The following is an 18,300-nucleotide window of genomic DNA, read 5'->3' as shown; positions in this document are numbered from 1 at the left end:
ATAAATGGTCAAACAAAGATGGCTAACATCAACAAGAACGTGCTTTAAGAAAGTTTGTGTATAATTTGCTCACCTAGTATAAATGTGTAATTGGGTAAATACACCTAATGAAGCTCTTACTGCTAAGTAATTGTGCATGACTTGATTTTATAATTGGTACTAAAATGGAATCAAATTATTTCTGTACAAGCTTTAAGTTGTTTCCATAGTATAACTCATTGCAATAAGTTGTGAAGAGCTTAAAAAATTATCCATATACCCTTACACAAGTGTTTGTTTCATAAGATAAGTCAATAAATTCTAAATAAAATATTCCAAACATTCTACCTTATTCTCCTAGACATGAGTATAATGATTCCGAGTACATAATAAATGATTGTGAGTATGATAGATACCTGAGGTCTCACAATACCGTTGAGCACCCAAGATTTGAAGCAGATGATAAGGTATTAAAATAGCCTAATGTCGCAATTTATTAAGGACAATATGCTTACATAACTTCAATCTCACAGACCGCTTCAGGAAGTTTGCTATTGTTTAAAATGGTGCCTGAACTACAAACACAGTGGATTTCCCACCAAAATAGTCCATAGGGTCAGGGTTAAAGGATGTGATTCGTGTGAGATTTATGTCAATGGGAGATATTGATTGAGCTCGGATCCTTGATTTGTGTTAAATTCGAATTACTGGCCATTACATTTATCTTCAAAAGAATTCAGACATAATCTATATCCTGGGATGTCATTGGCATTTAGCAAACAAAGGATGCCCTTCAAATATCTACAGTTAAGTGTGTGTGAATTAAGCAACATACGGCATGTCAACATCCTCAAGATAAAATTCACAAACTTCAGACAATAACCAGACGTTCAGGATAAATAAAAGCTTTTTTTTTCAGACAACTAGTTTTGAATCAGATGCCATAAAATAATTAGATGCATTCCCCGTGACAATACCTTTCTAATCTCATGCTGTCCAATCAATCACTTGAAGATAATGAGATAAAAATAATACATCAGCAATCTATACCAATTTCCTCTACTTTCTTCCTTTCATTCAACTTAATCGAAGGAAGCTGCAAGATATAACTTAATAAATTACCTCAATTTACAAATCCATTATGGTTTGAGCAAGAGTGAGAAACCAAACTTGGGATTCTTGTCCAAATCCTTTGTTTCAAAAGCACCCGAGATTGTCAAGAATGACTTGCTTGTTAGCTCATGCTGCAATAAAGCGCCAAGGTTGCCGTGGTTGTTCAGCTTTGCCTTCAAAACTGTCTGAGAATCAACGACCAATGAACATCCAACTGTTAATGTGTTCTCATTTGTAGAAAACCTTCTGCTAATCTCTCCAACAACAGCTCCTCCATTCAATCTTTCTAGCTGGTGTAAATATGACACCTTCATGGAATCTCCCTTATCACCTCTGCAAAAATGAAAAGTGTACTACTATGTACCAAAACATAAATTTGCCAAAATTGAAATTAATTTATGCCCTTAATTTGTAGGGTTTATCTCTACACAATCAATGCAAGTAACACTTATTCGATAACTTTCCAGGGTTAACAATGTTATAAAACTGGATGTGATGAGATAGTAAGTGAAAAATCTTTATAGAAGAGGCCTAGCTCCAAATCCTGCCGCAATGTGAGTATAATATCAAGAACTGAAACTATACAAGGAATAGTCAATTTCCTGGATATTTTAGAAACTCGGGACTCTCCCAAGCCACAATACTAACTCTCCAATTGACTAGTCACTCCTCTCTCAACACCTCTTCCAATATATGTATATAGGCAACATGCCGTATTTATCTAATTACTCCAACTCAACTAACTCTAATTACTCTACTAACTAATGTAACTAGCTATAGGCGTTACCTATCACAATGTCTTAAAACACCTACACGAAAAAGAAAATTGCTAGCAATAAACTCTCTAGCACATTTTCATTATTGGTTCAAATTTATTAGAAGTTACGAAATTGAGTAAGTCTCACTTCTATTTAATGTGCCTTCGCTCATTATTTTGTAGTTACTACTAAACTTCAACCAGTAATAGATTCAACAGAACAAACGTTTCAGAAAATGTGTTGCTAACACTATCCTCTCTGGAAAAAAGAGGAAAAAAAAACTGAAAATTGTTATAGAAACAACATCCCAATTTCATTTTAAAGACAAATAAAGATTCCATCCATAAATACTTGGCTTTGCAAATACGCATTCCAGGTACTGATTTAACATCTGACAATTAAAAAACACCTCAATTACTTACAAAATTACTGAAGCACTGGAACTTGGCATTTTAAAGCACAGACCAGCATTGTATTTCGTAAATTTAGCAAGACTTGTAGAATAGCTCGTTTCTGCTCCAAAGGCAATGCTGGGAGTGCCCATCGTCCCAGAAAAATCAATAGCAGGGGAGCGGGTTAAACCAACACGAAGAGTAAAAGCCACATGATCATGAAGATACTGAACCTCAAACTACACCAAAAGCACATAATCATTACAAGTCCAAGATAACAGACTTCAATCCAAAAGTCCAATCTCAGTACCTTTCCAGAATTGTAATCAGGCAAACGAATCGAAGAAATTGTTTTCGCATACGGCATAACATCAGAGACAGTGAATGTAGTCAGCACCTAAAGCACAAAAAGAAAAAAAAAACACAATTACCAATCGAAGTAGAAAACATTATACTGTCAAATTTATAAAATGGAAGAAAAAATAGAGAGAAAGAGAGAGGGAAATACATTTGATTCAGTATCAACTTTGAAATTCACCACTTTGTTCTTATACTTAAATTCCGCAGTCACATCACCAGAGGAAAGCCCTCTGCTCTTCACCAATGTAGATTTCAGGTCCTGAATTTGTGTCACGTAACAATTAACAATCACCGGTTTTCTCAAACAAGAAGAAAATGAATTATCAAAACTAAGGTCTCACTTGATAAACATCTAAGTAAAAACATAAAAGATAATCAAACAAAAAAAATAAAGGAAATGAACTTCTCGAATAATATATCTTCTCCGAAAGGACGTGCGTAAATCGATTACACTTCAATTCATTTTACATTTCTCATATGAATATTAATGGAATATTTTATTCAAACAAACCTAACACGGCTACGTTTTCTCGAGATGCAAATGAACGACGTGATCAAAATCATCAGTAAAAAATTTCGGAACGAAATAATTATGAGCGAATGATAAGATAGAGAAACATAAGGATCAGGAAGTGAAGTGAAAAAACGGAGAAGAGAGAAAAACGTGAACGCACCAGACCAGAGTTGGCGGAGGAGGAGATGGTGAATCTCTGATCGGAGTTGTAATCCTTCGTGAGGATATCTGCGAAAGTGGAATCAGAATTTAGTTAGTTAAGAACGAAAACATAAAAAACTGAGAATGAATGAGAGATAGTTGAATACCTCTCCCACTCCTGCCGATATCGGAGAAGAAACCTGGTCCTTTGCCTGACATTTTCTCTGCAGCACAGAGACACCACGAAGAACCAAGGGTTTATGTAAACCCTTTCAGAACGAAAATAAAAGCTAAAAAAATATAAAATAGGAGATAAAGATTAATTAAAAGAAAGCGTTTGCTCTCGTTGAGAGTCGAACTCAAGACCTCCCGCTTACTAAACGGGTGCTCTAACCAACTGAGCTACGAGAGCTGCTTGCCTACCCTATATTTTGTTATTTAATATCCTATTTATCATTGATATTCTTAACGTATCTAGTGTTTTTGGTTTGACACAGTCATTTTACTTGTTCAAAGGCATTGCGGAAAAGAAAAACTTTTGATAATTCGTGGTTAGTTCAGGTTATGCACGAGTAAACGTCATGCCACTCTAGGATAAATGGAAGACCGAATAATGATTTTGACTTTACCGAATAGTTTATAAATATGTATAGTAAATCAGTAATTTAGATTTAATATATTTAATTTTTTTTAATTATTTAAAATAGATTTCTCCGAGAAAAAAAATATTTACACCTGGGCTAAATTTGATTTGTGCAATATTTAAAAAGAAAAATTGAAAAAAAATGAAAATTTATACAAATTAATTTTAACTTATATATATAATATATATATAATATATATCTATATATATATATATATATATATATATATAATATAAGCGAGTCAAAACCAGTACAAAGTCAAAACCAAATGGCTGAACTAGCTATGAAGAATAAATTTTTCAATCTCATGACTCAGTTTCACAGCAGACTTGAATTTCAACTGATAATGGTTGGGACCATTGGAAATTTTGCAAGGGTTGAGTATTATCATTTAGTTAGTGTGAATTTAACCCATAGTGAACAACTATCACAACATTTTTATTGATGTAATTACAATGTTATTTACTAATAAATTACTGCAATTTAAAAAAGATCAATATTATAAAAAGTAATAATACAACGGTACACAATTACTTATAATTCAATCTAAATTAAAAAATAAATAAACAAAATGGTGTTAGAGATATAGAGTGTGGAGGTGATATGATATATGTTTTTGAAGGCTAGAGACTTTGGCTAGGAAAATATTTTGGATCTTTTGAGTAAGAAATAATAACTATGAGTGAGTGTATATATTTTCTGTGAATTACCATGTGAATTTATAGGACTTCTAAACCTTATGACTTATAAGATAAAATCAGATAGTATCAAAGTTAAAAGCAAATAGTATTAATAAAATAATAATTTATTGTATATATGATAATTAACAAAACAATATTAATAATGTATAATCTAACCTAATATATCAAATATTTTATAAATATATGGTATTAAAGAATATCATGACATAATCAACACTCCTGGAGAGGCGTCCAGGCATGAGATTATGGCGCCCAAGCGCCCCTAGAGGGACGCCTAGGCGCGAGATTTTGGCAGCATTGCTTCTTTCTCTCATTTTGTGCAGATTTGCTTGATCTTGTGGGTGGTTCAACTCTATACATTAGTGGAGGTTTTTCCAAACACACTATTAGCTACAAAATAAGGGGATTAATGATGAATTTATACCATTGTAGCCCAAAATATAAATAAACACTAAAACAAGATAAAAGAGAGGATTTAAGCAAGTAATAAGTTAAATGGGAACTGATTTTGTCTCTAAAATGAACTTCGATAATGGTAAGAATTACTGTTATCAAGCTCCTATTTTGATTCTTATTGAGGGAGACTCTTATCTTGCAATTGAGTGCCACAAATGGACTATCATATGAGGGTTTCTCCTTTGAGGATGAGGAGGTTGTGGTATCGTCTTGTTTTTCAAGTCGATCAACTTTCGGATTAGTGTCTAGAGGTCTATTTAGTGTTGGGTTTGCATGGCTCATAACTCTTTCTCGCACTTGCATAATTACTTATTTTTTCGGACCAATGTCTACACTTGACTCTGAGTGGTAACCATGAAGGAGTGAAGTCAGGGTAAAGTTTTACCAGACCCCACGTTGGGTACCAAATGTTCTTACCGGGAGCGAAAACGTGAACCTTCAAACAAGTGACAGTCTTAATGAATTGAAGAATCCTGAGGATTGGAACATAAAAGAAGATTTACCTATCTACAAAAGACTCTCTAATGCTTAAGACAATAATAGAGTTTAAATTTTTTGAACAAAAGAGAATGAATATGGGTGAATGTATGTATTTTCTGTGAAATATCATATACTTATATATGATTTTTAGGTTCTATGACTCATGTAATAAAAATATATAGTATCAAGGTTGATATGAAAAAATATCAATAAAATAACAACTCATCGTATATATGATAATTAGAATAATAATCACATAATAATGTAATATATCATACAAAATATTATATAAATATATGATATTAATGAATATAGTAAACTAATCACTTATACTATATTTAGTCACATATATTAATAAATATTTATACCAACATATATATCTTTTAAAATATTATTTAATCACATGTTAATAATACTAAATAGATCTTATTGTTTATTATATTTATTGGATCAAATACGTTTTTTTTTCTTTTATTTAGAAGCTCTTATGTTCCATTATTGAAATTCTATCAACAAAATTCGTTATTATCCTCTGCCAACATCCATGAAATTAATGACTAAGTCCAAAAGTTTTAGTTATACCAACATCATCAATCTCAGAAAATTTATTAAACAGAAATGTATTCTTTAATGAATGTCTCTATCCATAAGTGACCTTTATGAAAAAATTGGGTAGAAAGTGGAGAAGCCTTAAAGAGAATAGGGATAGTACTTAAGAGGCATAGCTCCATAACCTCAAAGATCACATTATACCTAGATAACTAAATAAACACCATAATAAGTATATTATATCAATCATTTGAAATTTAGTTGAAACTGTCATGGTGGGTACAAAGTACCTATTGGTTCAATTTTGACACTTCCTTTTCAGTTTAATTATTGATTCAACTCATAATCTTTTCGGAAAAAAAGAGAGAAAACCATAATAATAAAATAATAATTTTATTGTGTCCATTATTTATTGTTGGCTTGTAATTTTCATGATTACGTTATTCTAAAGTTTTATTTGTAGAATATGAATTTATTCAACGATGTGTTACTTGACATAATTGATGTAACTTATTTAATCAAATGTTTTATTGAAAACTATATTTGTTAGTTTGATTTTCTCTTAATACTATAAAATGTCTTTTAAAAAGACAAAATTATATTACATTCTAAGTTTTAAAGTGAACCTAGTATATAATAATCGATCGAAACAAAATAATTTCAATGAACTTCAAATAAAAAACATTGACATGATCTACAAAGATAGAAAATAATTCCAAATAAATTTTCGTTTTTTAATCCTTGTTACTTTCTTTTTAACTCCTCATTCACATTTGTAAATATGATAATTTAAATTTACTTACTATTTAATACAAATGAATAAGAAATTATACAGTAAAATATACTAGAACAAAAAATATATTTTTAATCATAAAATAACAATAAAATAATTAATTATTTTAATTTAAAAACAACTGTACACAACAATATAGAAATTTAAAAACAATTATAGAAAATGTAGACCATACCGACCCACTAGCATGTATGGCTGATAGATTCATGTGTGAAGAAGCCCCACGTTCTCGTCCTTTATTTAATAAGGTATATATTTTAAAAGTCTTCAGAAACCAACCAATGGTAGAATAGCTTAGACATTACAAAACGCTTACTTCTAACCTTTGCGTCACTTCGTTTCTCAAATATTATTATTATTATATTACAATCAAATATTTATTAAACCATTGAATTATAATTTCTCAAATATTATTATTATTATATTACAATCAAATATTTATTAAGCTATTAATTATAATCTTTTCCAGATAAACATTGTGAATACTCCACTCAACTCGTTTTCATCTTTAATTATAATACACAAATTATTATGTAATAGAAATTTATGTAGTTTATGCCACAATTAAAAATTTCGAGTTACCTATAATTTTATTATTTACTCCTTTGTTCTTCCTTATACAATTTTCTTTAGGCTTAGTAGTAGTACTGATATTTTATTGATAATTTTTTAATTCTTAATAAACCATCATTTTCATAACAAAGAGAGATTTTATTGATAATCTTTTAAAAAGCAAGAGAGATGACATTGGTGATTTTATAATTCTTAATAAATTTCAATTAACTATTTTCGACAAAAAATAATATAAAATCCAGTGTAAAAAGTGTATTATTCGTATTGCTATCATATGATAACAATGTTTGATCTACTCACAAATGGACTTTAATAACAATAACTATATCTGGGACATATTTAATTCAGCGCTTATTAGAATAGAGACAATATACTTTTAATTATATATAGTAAGTTAATAAAGAAGAAACATTACTGTATTATATGTAGTAAGTTAATAAAGAAGATACATTAGTGTCTTATTTTGTTTTTCAATTTTACTTTCTTAATTATTATTTTCTAAATCTAAGTAATTATTTATAATAAAAAACTATTTTTTAAATTTAATTAATTACTTATTATAAAAAAATATTTATTATTTTATTAATTTTTTTTCAAATTTAAATAATTACTTATAATAAAAAGGTTATTTACACGATATTATTTATAAAATTTTATCTATAACAATATTTATAATCATGCATCTATAATTACATACATCTTTTATTTCTTTAATTTTACACTTTTAATTATTATTTTTAAAATTGAAATCATTTATAGATATTTAAAAAATTGTATACACGCACCAGTATTTACGCTGTTATATATAAAGAAAAATAATGGGTGTAAGACTACATCACTTTTACTCTTTCAACTTTACTTTCTATCTTTATTTTCATTTTCGAATTTGTGATAGTTATTTCTTGGTTTTCTCTTCACCTATATTAGCAATATATTTCATTATATAATAAAAATTAAATAAAAACCAATAGGAGTATTTATTTTATTTATTTTTGTTTCGCAGCCGAATTAAGTATTTTTTAGTGTACCAATTAAATTTTTCATTAAATATATCGTATCATCCTAGATTTATAATGGATTTACATTTAAACTTTACCAATAAAATTATGCTGAGTAAAATAAAGAGTGAAGCACGTTTATTATTATTAATTATTTTAAAAATATTTGAAAATATGATTTTAATTTTTACAAAATTTAAGATACTTTTATTAGTTATATACACACATGTATAAAGGGATTTTGTTGTTTCTATCGGAAACTAAAAACATACGTTTCTTCTATAATACTCGAACTATAAATATACTAAAGAAACCAAAAAAACTGGATATTTAAATGGTTTAAGAGATCACAAAAGTATTTATACTAAAATTGATGATTTTGTATAATACGAAAACAGATAAAAGTGCAGATAGTGGAAGCCAGGTGTAAGTAAGAGAATGACAGAACAAGTTTTAGCAGCAGTATTTAAACTGGGGTTTTGAAAAATCGTGCTATTTTTCTGCTGCAACCTTGTCCTCCACCAAGCTTCTGCACATTTTCTCCTCCTTATCATCACTTTATTCCTTATATTTCTCTACCTTCTCTCTAAATTTTCTTCTTCCTTTTTCTTCCGATCAAGAATCAGTTGGTGCCTGAGTACTTCTGGTGTCAAGAGCTTCATTTGGCACCGATCAAAATCCTCTTTTGAAGCTGGTAAGGTCCGAAACTTCTTCCTGTGAAATTCTATGTGTTTTCTGTGCATGCAAGCATTGATCGGCTTGCATGTGTTCTTGCATGTATTCCTAAGCCTTTTCTCTTTTGATTTCTTCGGTTGGTTTCGCTACACCGACTAGAAATTTGTAGCTGTTGTAGAAATTCTGGGATTGAAACGTGTAAAAGTGGTCTCTTGGATTCGAGGTAAGGGAAGCTAGATAATTTAATTACTTGATTTTGATGTATGAATATGTTGTTTGATAATTATGCATGTGTATGAAATTGATTTGGATAAAGCTGTATGAGTGTAAAATTGGATGAATTGGGTGTTCGGTGCTGTTGGGTGGAATATTGATGTTGTGTTTATGATGATTGTGTATCTGTATGATTATGGAATAGTGGTTGAGTGAATTTGGTAAGGTTTGGTGTTGATCTTAATTTTGTAGCTATTCTGCAGAATTATGTAGTTGTTGAAGGTCTTTAATTGACCATTCAGTTTTTATCTGGTGCTTGATCTTTGATAATGTTGAATTTTACCTATATTTCTTTTATGAATAAGTAAACAAAATCAACTCTTTCTTAGCTTTCCACCTTCTTCATGCCTCATTTTATTGTGTTTTTAAGTAGTTACATCTTATATTGTATTGATTGAATTTCATCATTAATCCCCACTTTTCACTTGGAGATCACTCACATGAAGCTTGTGCGCCAATCAAATGAATCAAAGAACCATAGAAGCATGAAGAAGTGTGAAAAGAAGAACATTGAACATAAGTGTTGTAGCTCGGGTGCAACAAAAGTGCAGCTGAGCGCCTGCTCTCTAGACTGCTGCCGCTGGGGTGCAACTGAGCACCTATTCTCTGGACTGCTATTGCTGGGGTGCAGCTAGGGTGCAACTGAGGGCTCTGTTACTAGAATGCTGCCGCTGGGGCGAAGCTGAGCGGTGGCGATGCTGATGTGGCAAATTTGGTCTATTTAGGGCTGAAACTCGAAGGGCTTTGGATCTTTTGACACTCAGACGTGTTTTCTCTCATTTGGAGCTCTTGGAGGCAAGCTAGGAGCTGTGGGAACAGTCCATCTTCTTCCTTGGGTCTTCTTTGTTCTTCCATTTCCATCATTGTTGTAAGCTCAAGCTCTTCATTCATGGAGAGCTAGTTTCATTGTTGTTGGGGGATTGATGCAGCCACCAAACTCTTATGTATTGCTACTGATTTGAATGTATTTGATGCTTCTTTCATGATTACTAGTATTTTGTTCCTTCTCTTAAAGCTTGTTGTGACATTGTTATCCATGGCATGATTTTAGGGTTTGCTTGATGTTGGGAAATATTGTGTGAACCTAGAACTGGAACAAATTACCCAAAGGGAATTGTATCTAGGGATAGAACTTGAACTTTTGGTTGTCTTAGGTCTCAAGTCTTAAAGCGGATTAACTTGTAGGTTTTCCAAGGAATTGGAGCTTAATAAGGAAGTCTAGACTCCTTCAACCAAAGGATTGGGTTTGAGTAAATTAGAAGATTAGTATTAGTAAGTAAATGAAGAAGGTGTAAGTTTACATGCATAAGAGTGAAGTAGGTGAAATCATACCCCCCAACAATATCAATTCATATCACTTCTAATCTTATCCATTTCCAAGTGTTTGAGTCATCAAAGATCACTTTTACAATTTATGTTTCATGTTTACTTTAATTGCATAAAAACTCAAATTATGGAATCATTCTTTAGTTTAAGTTAGTTCGAAATTATACAATTGTTTGGTGACACGAGTCTCTTGGGAAACGATATCCGGTCTTACTGGTTTATTACTTGAAACGATTTGGTACACTTGCCAAAGTCTTAACAATCTTAATTGAGTTCTGCTATTGTGGATTCTCAGTTAATGACCGTTCGGTTTAGTATTGATTTTCAATGAATTATAGCATTCGGTCTGGACATAGCTTTTGTTTATAAACAATGTTCGGTCTGTCATAGGCTATAACTGTTATTGACCGCTCGGTCTTGAACTGTCTTTGTAGTGCTCGGTTAGATGCCAACACTCAGTCTCAGTAGTGCTCGGTGATGCACTAAGCACTCGGTGTAGTCATATTACCAAATTATGTAATTGAAATTGAAACTAAGAGTGTTCGGTCTAAGCTCGTAGTATTCGGTCTAAGCTCTTAGATTTTGATTATGTCCAATTATAGATGTTCTATAGTATTCAGTCAATTCTTTGGATTCTGTCTAGTAAATACAGTTAGGTTATAGTCTTTGAATAATGAGAAAATGTTTTGTCTCACAATAAGTATTTGGTTCAACTAAAGTGTTTAGCCTGGTTATAACGTTCGGCATAAGCCCTTAGTGTTTGGCCTAAACCTATAGTGATTAGTCTAAGATAATAGTGTTCGGTATGGTCTACTAGTGGTCGACATTAATCAATAAGTGTTCGGTCTAATTCAATAGTACTCAGATCAAGCTAATAGCGTTCGACTCATGCTTGAGTTTCACTCTTTACATGACCATTTGGTCATGTTCACCATGGGAAACAATATCCCGTACGGTCATGTTCACATATGGGGGTGTTCTACCGTCAGGTTTTATTCATAATAAGTGTTGATATTTTCGAGTCAGTTGTGCTCAATGGTGATGTTGTTTTAATGTTCGGTTTGATGTTATTTAAAGGTGTTATGGATGAGGAAATATGTTGTTAATGAAGTATGGTATTTAAAATGTGATATGAATAGAATAGTATGGATTATGAAGAAGTATGATGTGATTTGTATTATATGGATATGAACGAGTGTTCCAAGGAGGAATATCTCAGAAATGGTTATGGAATTGTAAAGTATGAATATGGTCAGACTAAGTTGTCGTTCATCCTGACATTCTAATGGTCACCAAGTCTCAAGTAGAGAATGGCGGCGCATGTGGTGAGAATAGCAGGAGGCCTGGTTGCGTATAGCTTGGGGTTCCAGCTATCAGATTAAACTCATGTGTATACTTGGGTTTCCAGCTACAGTGAGGGATGAAGGGCTAACCTCGTGTGGCGGCTTGGGTTTCCAGCTATGGTAATTCTGATGATTTTTCAGATTACCTTTCCACGAGTGCAAGAACGTCGTAGCTACATAATTCATACAGTCCGGACAGTCAAAGTGAAAGTAGTCGGTTATAATATGTTGGTGTGATTTATGTAGAAGTATGATTGTTTTATGTGTTTGTATGAAATGTATGTTTAATAGTTAATTAAATTACACTAGCTTACCCTTATTTTTCCTGTTTTGTCATGTGGTCCGTTCGATCGTCCTTGTCTTTGCAATGATCACCCTGTGGGTGTGAGCAGAAGGTGCAGATGACTCTCTAGAGCAAGCGCTGGAAGAAGAAGAAGGTAGTTTAAGAGCAAGACCGTTCGGCCTTGTACTCATGTTGTATTTGTGTAGGACCGTTCGATCGATACACTTCTTGTATGACCGATCGGTAAGCTCTTTTGGTGTGTATTAGTGTTGTTTCTATAAAGTCTTAATTTATGGTTATTTTAGGATAACTGTAAATTAACTTTATTTTTTCCTTGTAACTGTTCTCTTTTATTGTAAATGTAAGGACCCTTAAGTATAGTTTAAAGCTATATTTTTGGGATGTTACATATAACTTCTGCCCCAACAGTAAAAGCTTACATTATTTAAAATTATGTTATAAATTTTTATAAATATATTTTGTCAATATTTTTTTAATCTTATAATTGTAACCATGAATAATCTAATATATCTTTTTGTATCATTACCACTTTAAGGTGTTAGGTCATCAAAAATTTAACTTTGTTAACCTAATTTAAGGACAGAGACTCAATTAAATCAATTTTTCACCTTTAAAAACTAAATTAAAAAAATCAATACGATATATAAATGGGAAAAAGTTAAATAAATAAAAAAATGCGGATCTTATTTTCTCTCCCTTTTCCTTATGAGTTACTTATAATTGGTGTCCATCTCCCACCCTCTCGTATGCTCTCTTTTATTTTATTTTTTTATGAAAAAAAATTAAATGCAAATTTATTATTTTGCTTTCATTTCTCATTTGTTATGTTTTATTCTTGAAGAAGAAAAAGAAGGTAATTCTGTCTTATCTATTTGATAGTGATATATATATATATATATATATATATATATATATTTCATAGTACAGTTTTTATATTTGCATATGAAAACAAGACAAATTCAATTTCTCCTAATTTAAAATATAATATTAATGGTCTAATTGTTTAATTAGAGGATCCCATTTTTAACTTTCAAAAAGTAATAATATAAGAGGAGTTTCATATTACTTCTTTTGAACGTCATTACATATGATAATATTTAATTAGTGAAATATAAAATGAGGTCCTTATCAAATACAACTTCAAAATTACCATTTTTTTTGGAGGTAAAATATTCAAACAAATTTCAATACTAAAAATTATGTATTTTTGTTGTATTAGTAACAATGATCAAATATATAAATTTTATGCACATATTATTTTGTCTGTTTTAAAATTATTGGTCAATATCCACCCACTGGTACAAGGTTATACAATCAAAATATAAAATTGAGAGATAAGTGGAAATGAAAGGAACTTAAAGCATTCATGTTGGTGGAAAAGTAACGATTATGGATGGTTTGAGAAGCAAATGTGCAAAGTTTTTGTTGAGGAATAAAAAAATGAAGTTTTAGGATGATATTTGGCTACAACAACAACCAAGCCTTCAACAAAAACACATTCTAGGCTATTTAGTGTATCTACATAACAAATAAAAGCAATATATAAGATGAGACAATGGGAGAGAGCGAACGATGGAATGTAATCTAAAATGGATGAGCGAATTACTTTTATGAAAAAAACAATTTCTTGGAATATATATTAGACCTGCAAATCAATGTATACATGACATTAAAATAGAAAGTCGACTAGGAATATATATGAAGAATTGTGGGACAAGAATGTTCAACTGAATATGGTATTACTACATTGTGCAAATGCACACTAATGGTAGCACATGGAGGGAACAAATACTATGGTGTTCAAATGACATGGAGCATATTGAGAAAAAAGAATCACTGCAATTTTAAAATAAATATATTCAATAAAAAAAAAAGTGGTACAACAAGTCACTTATTTGCTAGTGAGACACAATGGGTCTAAATACATCATAATATTAGTTTTGTTTGTTGTATAAGATTTATATATCCCTTATATCAATTATTTTCATGGGTGATGGTTGCTGACAAAAGGAATGTAGAACCACGTTTTAAGAATAAAATTATGCAAAGAAAATAGTTATCAACTTAATAATAAAACTATTATTGTAAATTCCAATACTTTAGAAAAAATATTACTATTATTTTAAAAATTTAAGATTACGGCAAATATTATGTCTTCAACCTGGTCTTGTTAGTACTGATTGAATAATCAGCAAATATAACATCTCTAGAAACTGTTAGGTAAATAAAAGTTGCTTGTCGCATTTTCTTTTTAGATTTTAAAAAGAAAATATTATGACATAGATGTTTTTAAGAATATTTAGTATATTATATATATTATTTTTTTACTCGATCATTATTTATTTTTATTATTTATTTATTATTATGTTAACGTATTCTAAATTTATTTATTTTTTTATTATGTATTTATTATTATGTTGACTTATTTTAAATTTATTTTTATTTATTTATTTATTATTATGTTGACTAAATTTAATAAGAAAATGTGTGTCAGAATATTTTTAAAAAATTTAAACATATGATTGCCCTTAGCTTTAAGATTACCTTAAAATTAATCGATACAATAATTTTTTAAATCTAAGGTCGTTAGAGGCATTTACAAAAGTTTTATTTTAACCTAAAAGGTGGTCATAAACATTTATAAAACTTTTATTTTTATTTTAAGAAATTAAAAGAATTATTTCAAATGTAAAAAAATATTATTGAAGTAGAATTATAAAATGCGATTAAAGCAGATTTTTTATTGTTATTGTTGAAAGTATGTCGAATAATAAATTAATTTTTTTATTAAACTTTATTTTAGAAAATGCCTTGGAAATGAGACACTTTTCGATGAATTTAATTGTTTTAAATTTGTACTTCTTTTTCATTAATTACTTACAAAAAACTGAGCAGAATAAGAACAGGGTTCATCGAGAAACGATGTTGGTACGCACGCACGCGTTTAAAGGAGCAGTCCCGGCACGTGCCTGAGAGATTGGAATTTGGTAAAATCAATCTTCATATGTGCACGTGTCATCCGCAGAAGGCAAGGTTGGGATACACATGTAAAAATGCTATCCCACTCGCACTGCCCATTCATAAATCTTCGCTTTTCGCAACTCCCTCACCAGCCCCCTTTCTCTCCTTCACATTAATCTTGCTCCGAACCTCACATCCAAACCCCAAAACGAACCTCCGCTTCGGATCCTAATCCCTATCATGGGAACCGAGAGTTACACTTACCTAGGACGCAATTTCAGCCAACTCAGCATCAACGACGCTTCCTCTTCCTCCGCCTTCAGCGACTGCAACAGTGACAGATCTGGCGAATTCGCCACCGCTTCTTCGCAAACGCGCCGCTTTCTCATCACCTGCGCCACCGAAAACTCCGACGATTTGATCCGTCAACTCGTCGCCGATCTTCACTCCGCCTCACTCGACGATCAGAAGCAAGCCGCCATGGAAATCAGATTGCTCGCCAAAAACAAGCCGGAGAATCGAGTCAAAATAGCCAAAGCCGGCGCAATCAAACCGCTGATTTCACTCATTTCTTCGCCGGACCTCCAGCTCCAGGAATACGGCGTCACCGCGATTTTGAATCTCTCGCTCTGCGACGAGAACAAGGAGGCCATCGCCTCCGCAGGAGCGATTAAGCCGCTGGTTCGCGCGCTGAGCACGGGAACCGCGACGGCAAAGGAGAACTCAGCGTGCGCGCTGCTGCGGCTGTCGCAGGTGGAGGAGAACAAGGCGGCGATTGGGCGGTCCGGCGCGATTCCGCCGCTGGTGAGCCTTCTGGCGAGCGGCGGGTTCCGCGCGAAGAAGGACGCGTCGACGGCGCTGTACTCGCTGTGCACGGTGAAGGAGAACAAGCTTAGGGCGGTGAAGGCGGGGATCATGAAGGTGCTGGTGGAGCTGATGGCGGACTTCGAGTCGAACATGGTGGACAAGTCGGCGTACGTGGTGAGCGTGCTGGTGTCAGTGCCGGAGGCGAGGGCGGCGCTGGTGGAGGAAGGCGGCGTGCCCGTGCTGGTTGAGATCGTTGAGGTGGGAACGCAGAGGCAGAAGGAAATCGCGGTTGTTATTCTGTTGCAGGTGTGTGAAGATAGCGTGGCGTATCGCTCTAGGGTGGCTCGCGAAGGTGCGATTCCTCCTTTGGTGGCTCTGTCTCAGTCCGGCACCAATCGCGCCAAGCAAAAGGTATAATTCCATTCCCTTTGGCTTCAACATTTCCACTACTCTCTGCAAACTTCCTCGCTGACGTGGCTCTACATTAAAATTAAATGATAACTGTTGAAGGACCAAACTGCAATACGGTAAAAAAAAATTGTTTTTACTATTATTATTTGTTTGCCATCTTATTTATGTAACAAATTATATAAATATAAGTTCTCCTTTAGAATTAGAATAACTTGTAACATGTAGTGCCACATCAGCCTCATTGCACAGTGGATCTCCACTGTGCAAATAAATTTGTGTTAGTGAGCATCGACTCAGTTATCCCATTGCATCGTTTATGCCAATTTCATTGGTTGGGTTTTGGAATATTTTAATTACGAAGCTCGTTTCAGTGCTGACATTAATTTTTTTTTGTTATTGTTGTTGGATTTATTTATTTATTTATTTTTGTTTATGGCTTGGTATGTAGGCGGAGAAATTAATTGAGCTTCTGCGGCAACCAAGATCCTGCAACGGCGGTGGTCTTGCGTCAGAAGTGGCGGTGTAAACTCTGGCAATCATTTATTCGCCGTGGAAACAAACACCACAAGCAAAATTGTGAATTGGTTAAAACACATCGTGCGTCCTTCCAGGAGAGACGGAGAGTTAATTAAACTCTGTAAATATCTTCGAGAAGCTTTGTAAAGTTTGTGGCACAAATGATACGAGTTTGAGGTTGGTTTGGTTTTTGGGCTGTGCAAAATAATGCACTCCCTCTCAACGCCATTGGTTCTTTTTCTTTTTTTCTTTTTTTTTCTCGTCATTATTTATATTTTGTTGCTGTGAAGGTGAGGGCTGATGCTATAGCTTTTGGGCCCCTCAACTATTTATGTAATTATTGGCGTTATAAGTGTGGTACTAGTTTATTTGGCCTTAAAATTAGAAGGATATAGTGAGATAAGAAAAGGAACACAGTTCTGAAAAGAAGAGAGTTCTTCAAGACTCCAACAGCGAAAAGTAACCAGTGGTATTTTGTCTTTGTACTGGGATTAGGTAGGATGAGAGATAAAGCATAGAAAAAAGAGAATAAATAAAATGAAAATGTGTTTAAAAAGTGAATAGATGTAATTAAAATATTGGAAAAAATCAAAATAAGTTCTTTCAAGTGCGTGTACATCTGGAATAGGGATGAATTGGTGGAGATTTTTTCGGTGGATTTTTATTTTGATTTAAAATTGGAATAATGGAAGGATGTTTGAAGCAGCATTAAAAAAATGAAAAAAAGAAGAGAGCGGGGAAAAGGATGGTTTGAGTAGAAGGGTTCCACATGGTTAGCGTGGAAGAAAGGAACAAAATTTGAAAAGGAAAGTGGGTTAGGAGTTACGACTTTTGGAGCGGGGAGTCGTAAGCAGGTTTCATTATTATTATTTAATTTCCTTTTTCTGCAGAAATGAAAGGCATAAAGTAGAACAGAAGTGGCACGGAAATGACACGTGTACTGTATTCCGTTAAAGATTAGCAGTTAACCGTTCGGTCCCATTATGGATTAGGATGGCTGTCTGGGATGTGGGTCCTTGTTGACGGCTGTTGACTCCACTCTCTCTTTTCTATTACATTCACTTTTCACTACAAGCATCTGCATATTATTTTTAATTTCTATTTTTTTATTTTATTTAGATAAAATAAAAGATTTTTTAAAATTTCCCCTTTTACTACCTGATAAAAAATTTATTGGTTTCGTATAATTTATTTTCATTTGATCCGTACTTAGTTTTTTTTTAAATAGACTAT

General features: G+C 32.5%; 2 protein-coding genes and 1 non-coding gene across 3 annotated transcripts; 1 reads left to right on the top strand and 2 right to left on the bottom strand.

Moving 5' to 3' along the window:
- Window positions 1–903: 903 nt before the first annotated feature.
- LOC108337319 (mitochondrial outer membrane protein porin 2) lies at window positions 904–3,564 on the bottom strand. Its single transcript, XM_017573816.2, has 6 exons — window positions 3,425–3,564; window positions 3,277–3,344; window positions 2,751–2,861; window positions 2,553–2,639; window positions 2,273–2,481; window positions 904–1,425 (listed from the first exon to the last, which is right to left on the bottom strand). Exons 1-6 carry the CDS (start codon window positions 3,474–3,476, stop codon window positions 1,119–1,121), a joined length of 834 nt encoding a protein of 277 aa, XP_017429305.1. The 5' UTR covers window positions 3,477–3,564; the 3' UTR covers window positions 904–1,118.
- Window positions 3,565–3,595: 31 nt separating this feature from the next.
- TRNAT-AGU (transfer RNA threonine (anticodon AGU)) lies at window positions 3,596–3,669 on the bottom strand. The gene has a single exon. It is a non-coding gene; the product is annotated as a tRNA-Thr (tRNA).
- Window positions 3,670–15,286: 11,617 nt separating this feature from the next.
- Window positions 15,287–17,448, top strand: LOC108336336 (U-box domain-containing protein 4). Its single transcript, XM_017572754.2, has 2 exons — window positions 15,287–16,551; window positions 17,000–17,448. Exons 1-2 carry the CDS (start codon window positions 15,574–15,576, stop codon window positions 17,075–17,077), a joined length of 1,056 nt encoding a protein of 351 aa, XP_017428243.1. The 5' UTR covers window positions 15,287–15,573; the 3' UTR covers window positions 17,078–17,448.
- Window positions 17,449–18,300: the final 852 nt, after the last annotated feature.

Source organism: Vigna angularis, chromosome 7 (assembly GCF_016808095.1).
Source record: "Vigna angularis cultivar LongXiaoDou No.4 chromosome 7, ASM1680809v1, whole genome shotgun sequence".
In the NCBI taxonomy this organism is placed as follows: domain Eukaryota; kingdom Viridiplantae; phylum Streptophyta; class Magnoliopsida; order Fabales; family Fabaceae; genus Vigna; species Vigna angularis.
The sequence above is the reverse complement of the archived record's forward strand: the minus strand, read 5'-3'. Positions and strand labels throughout refer to the sequence as shown.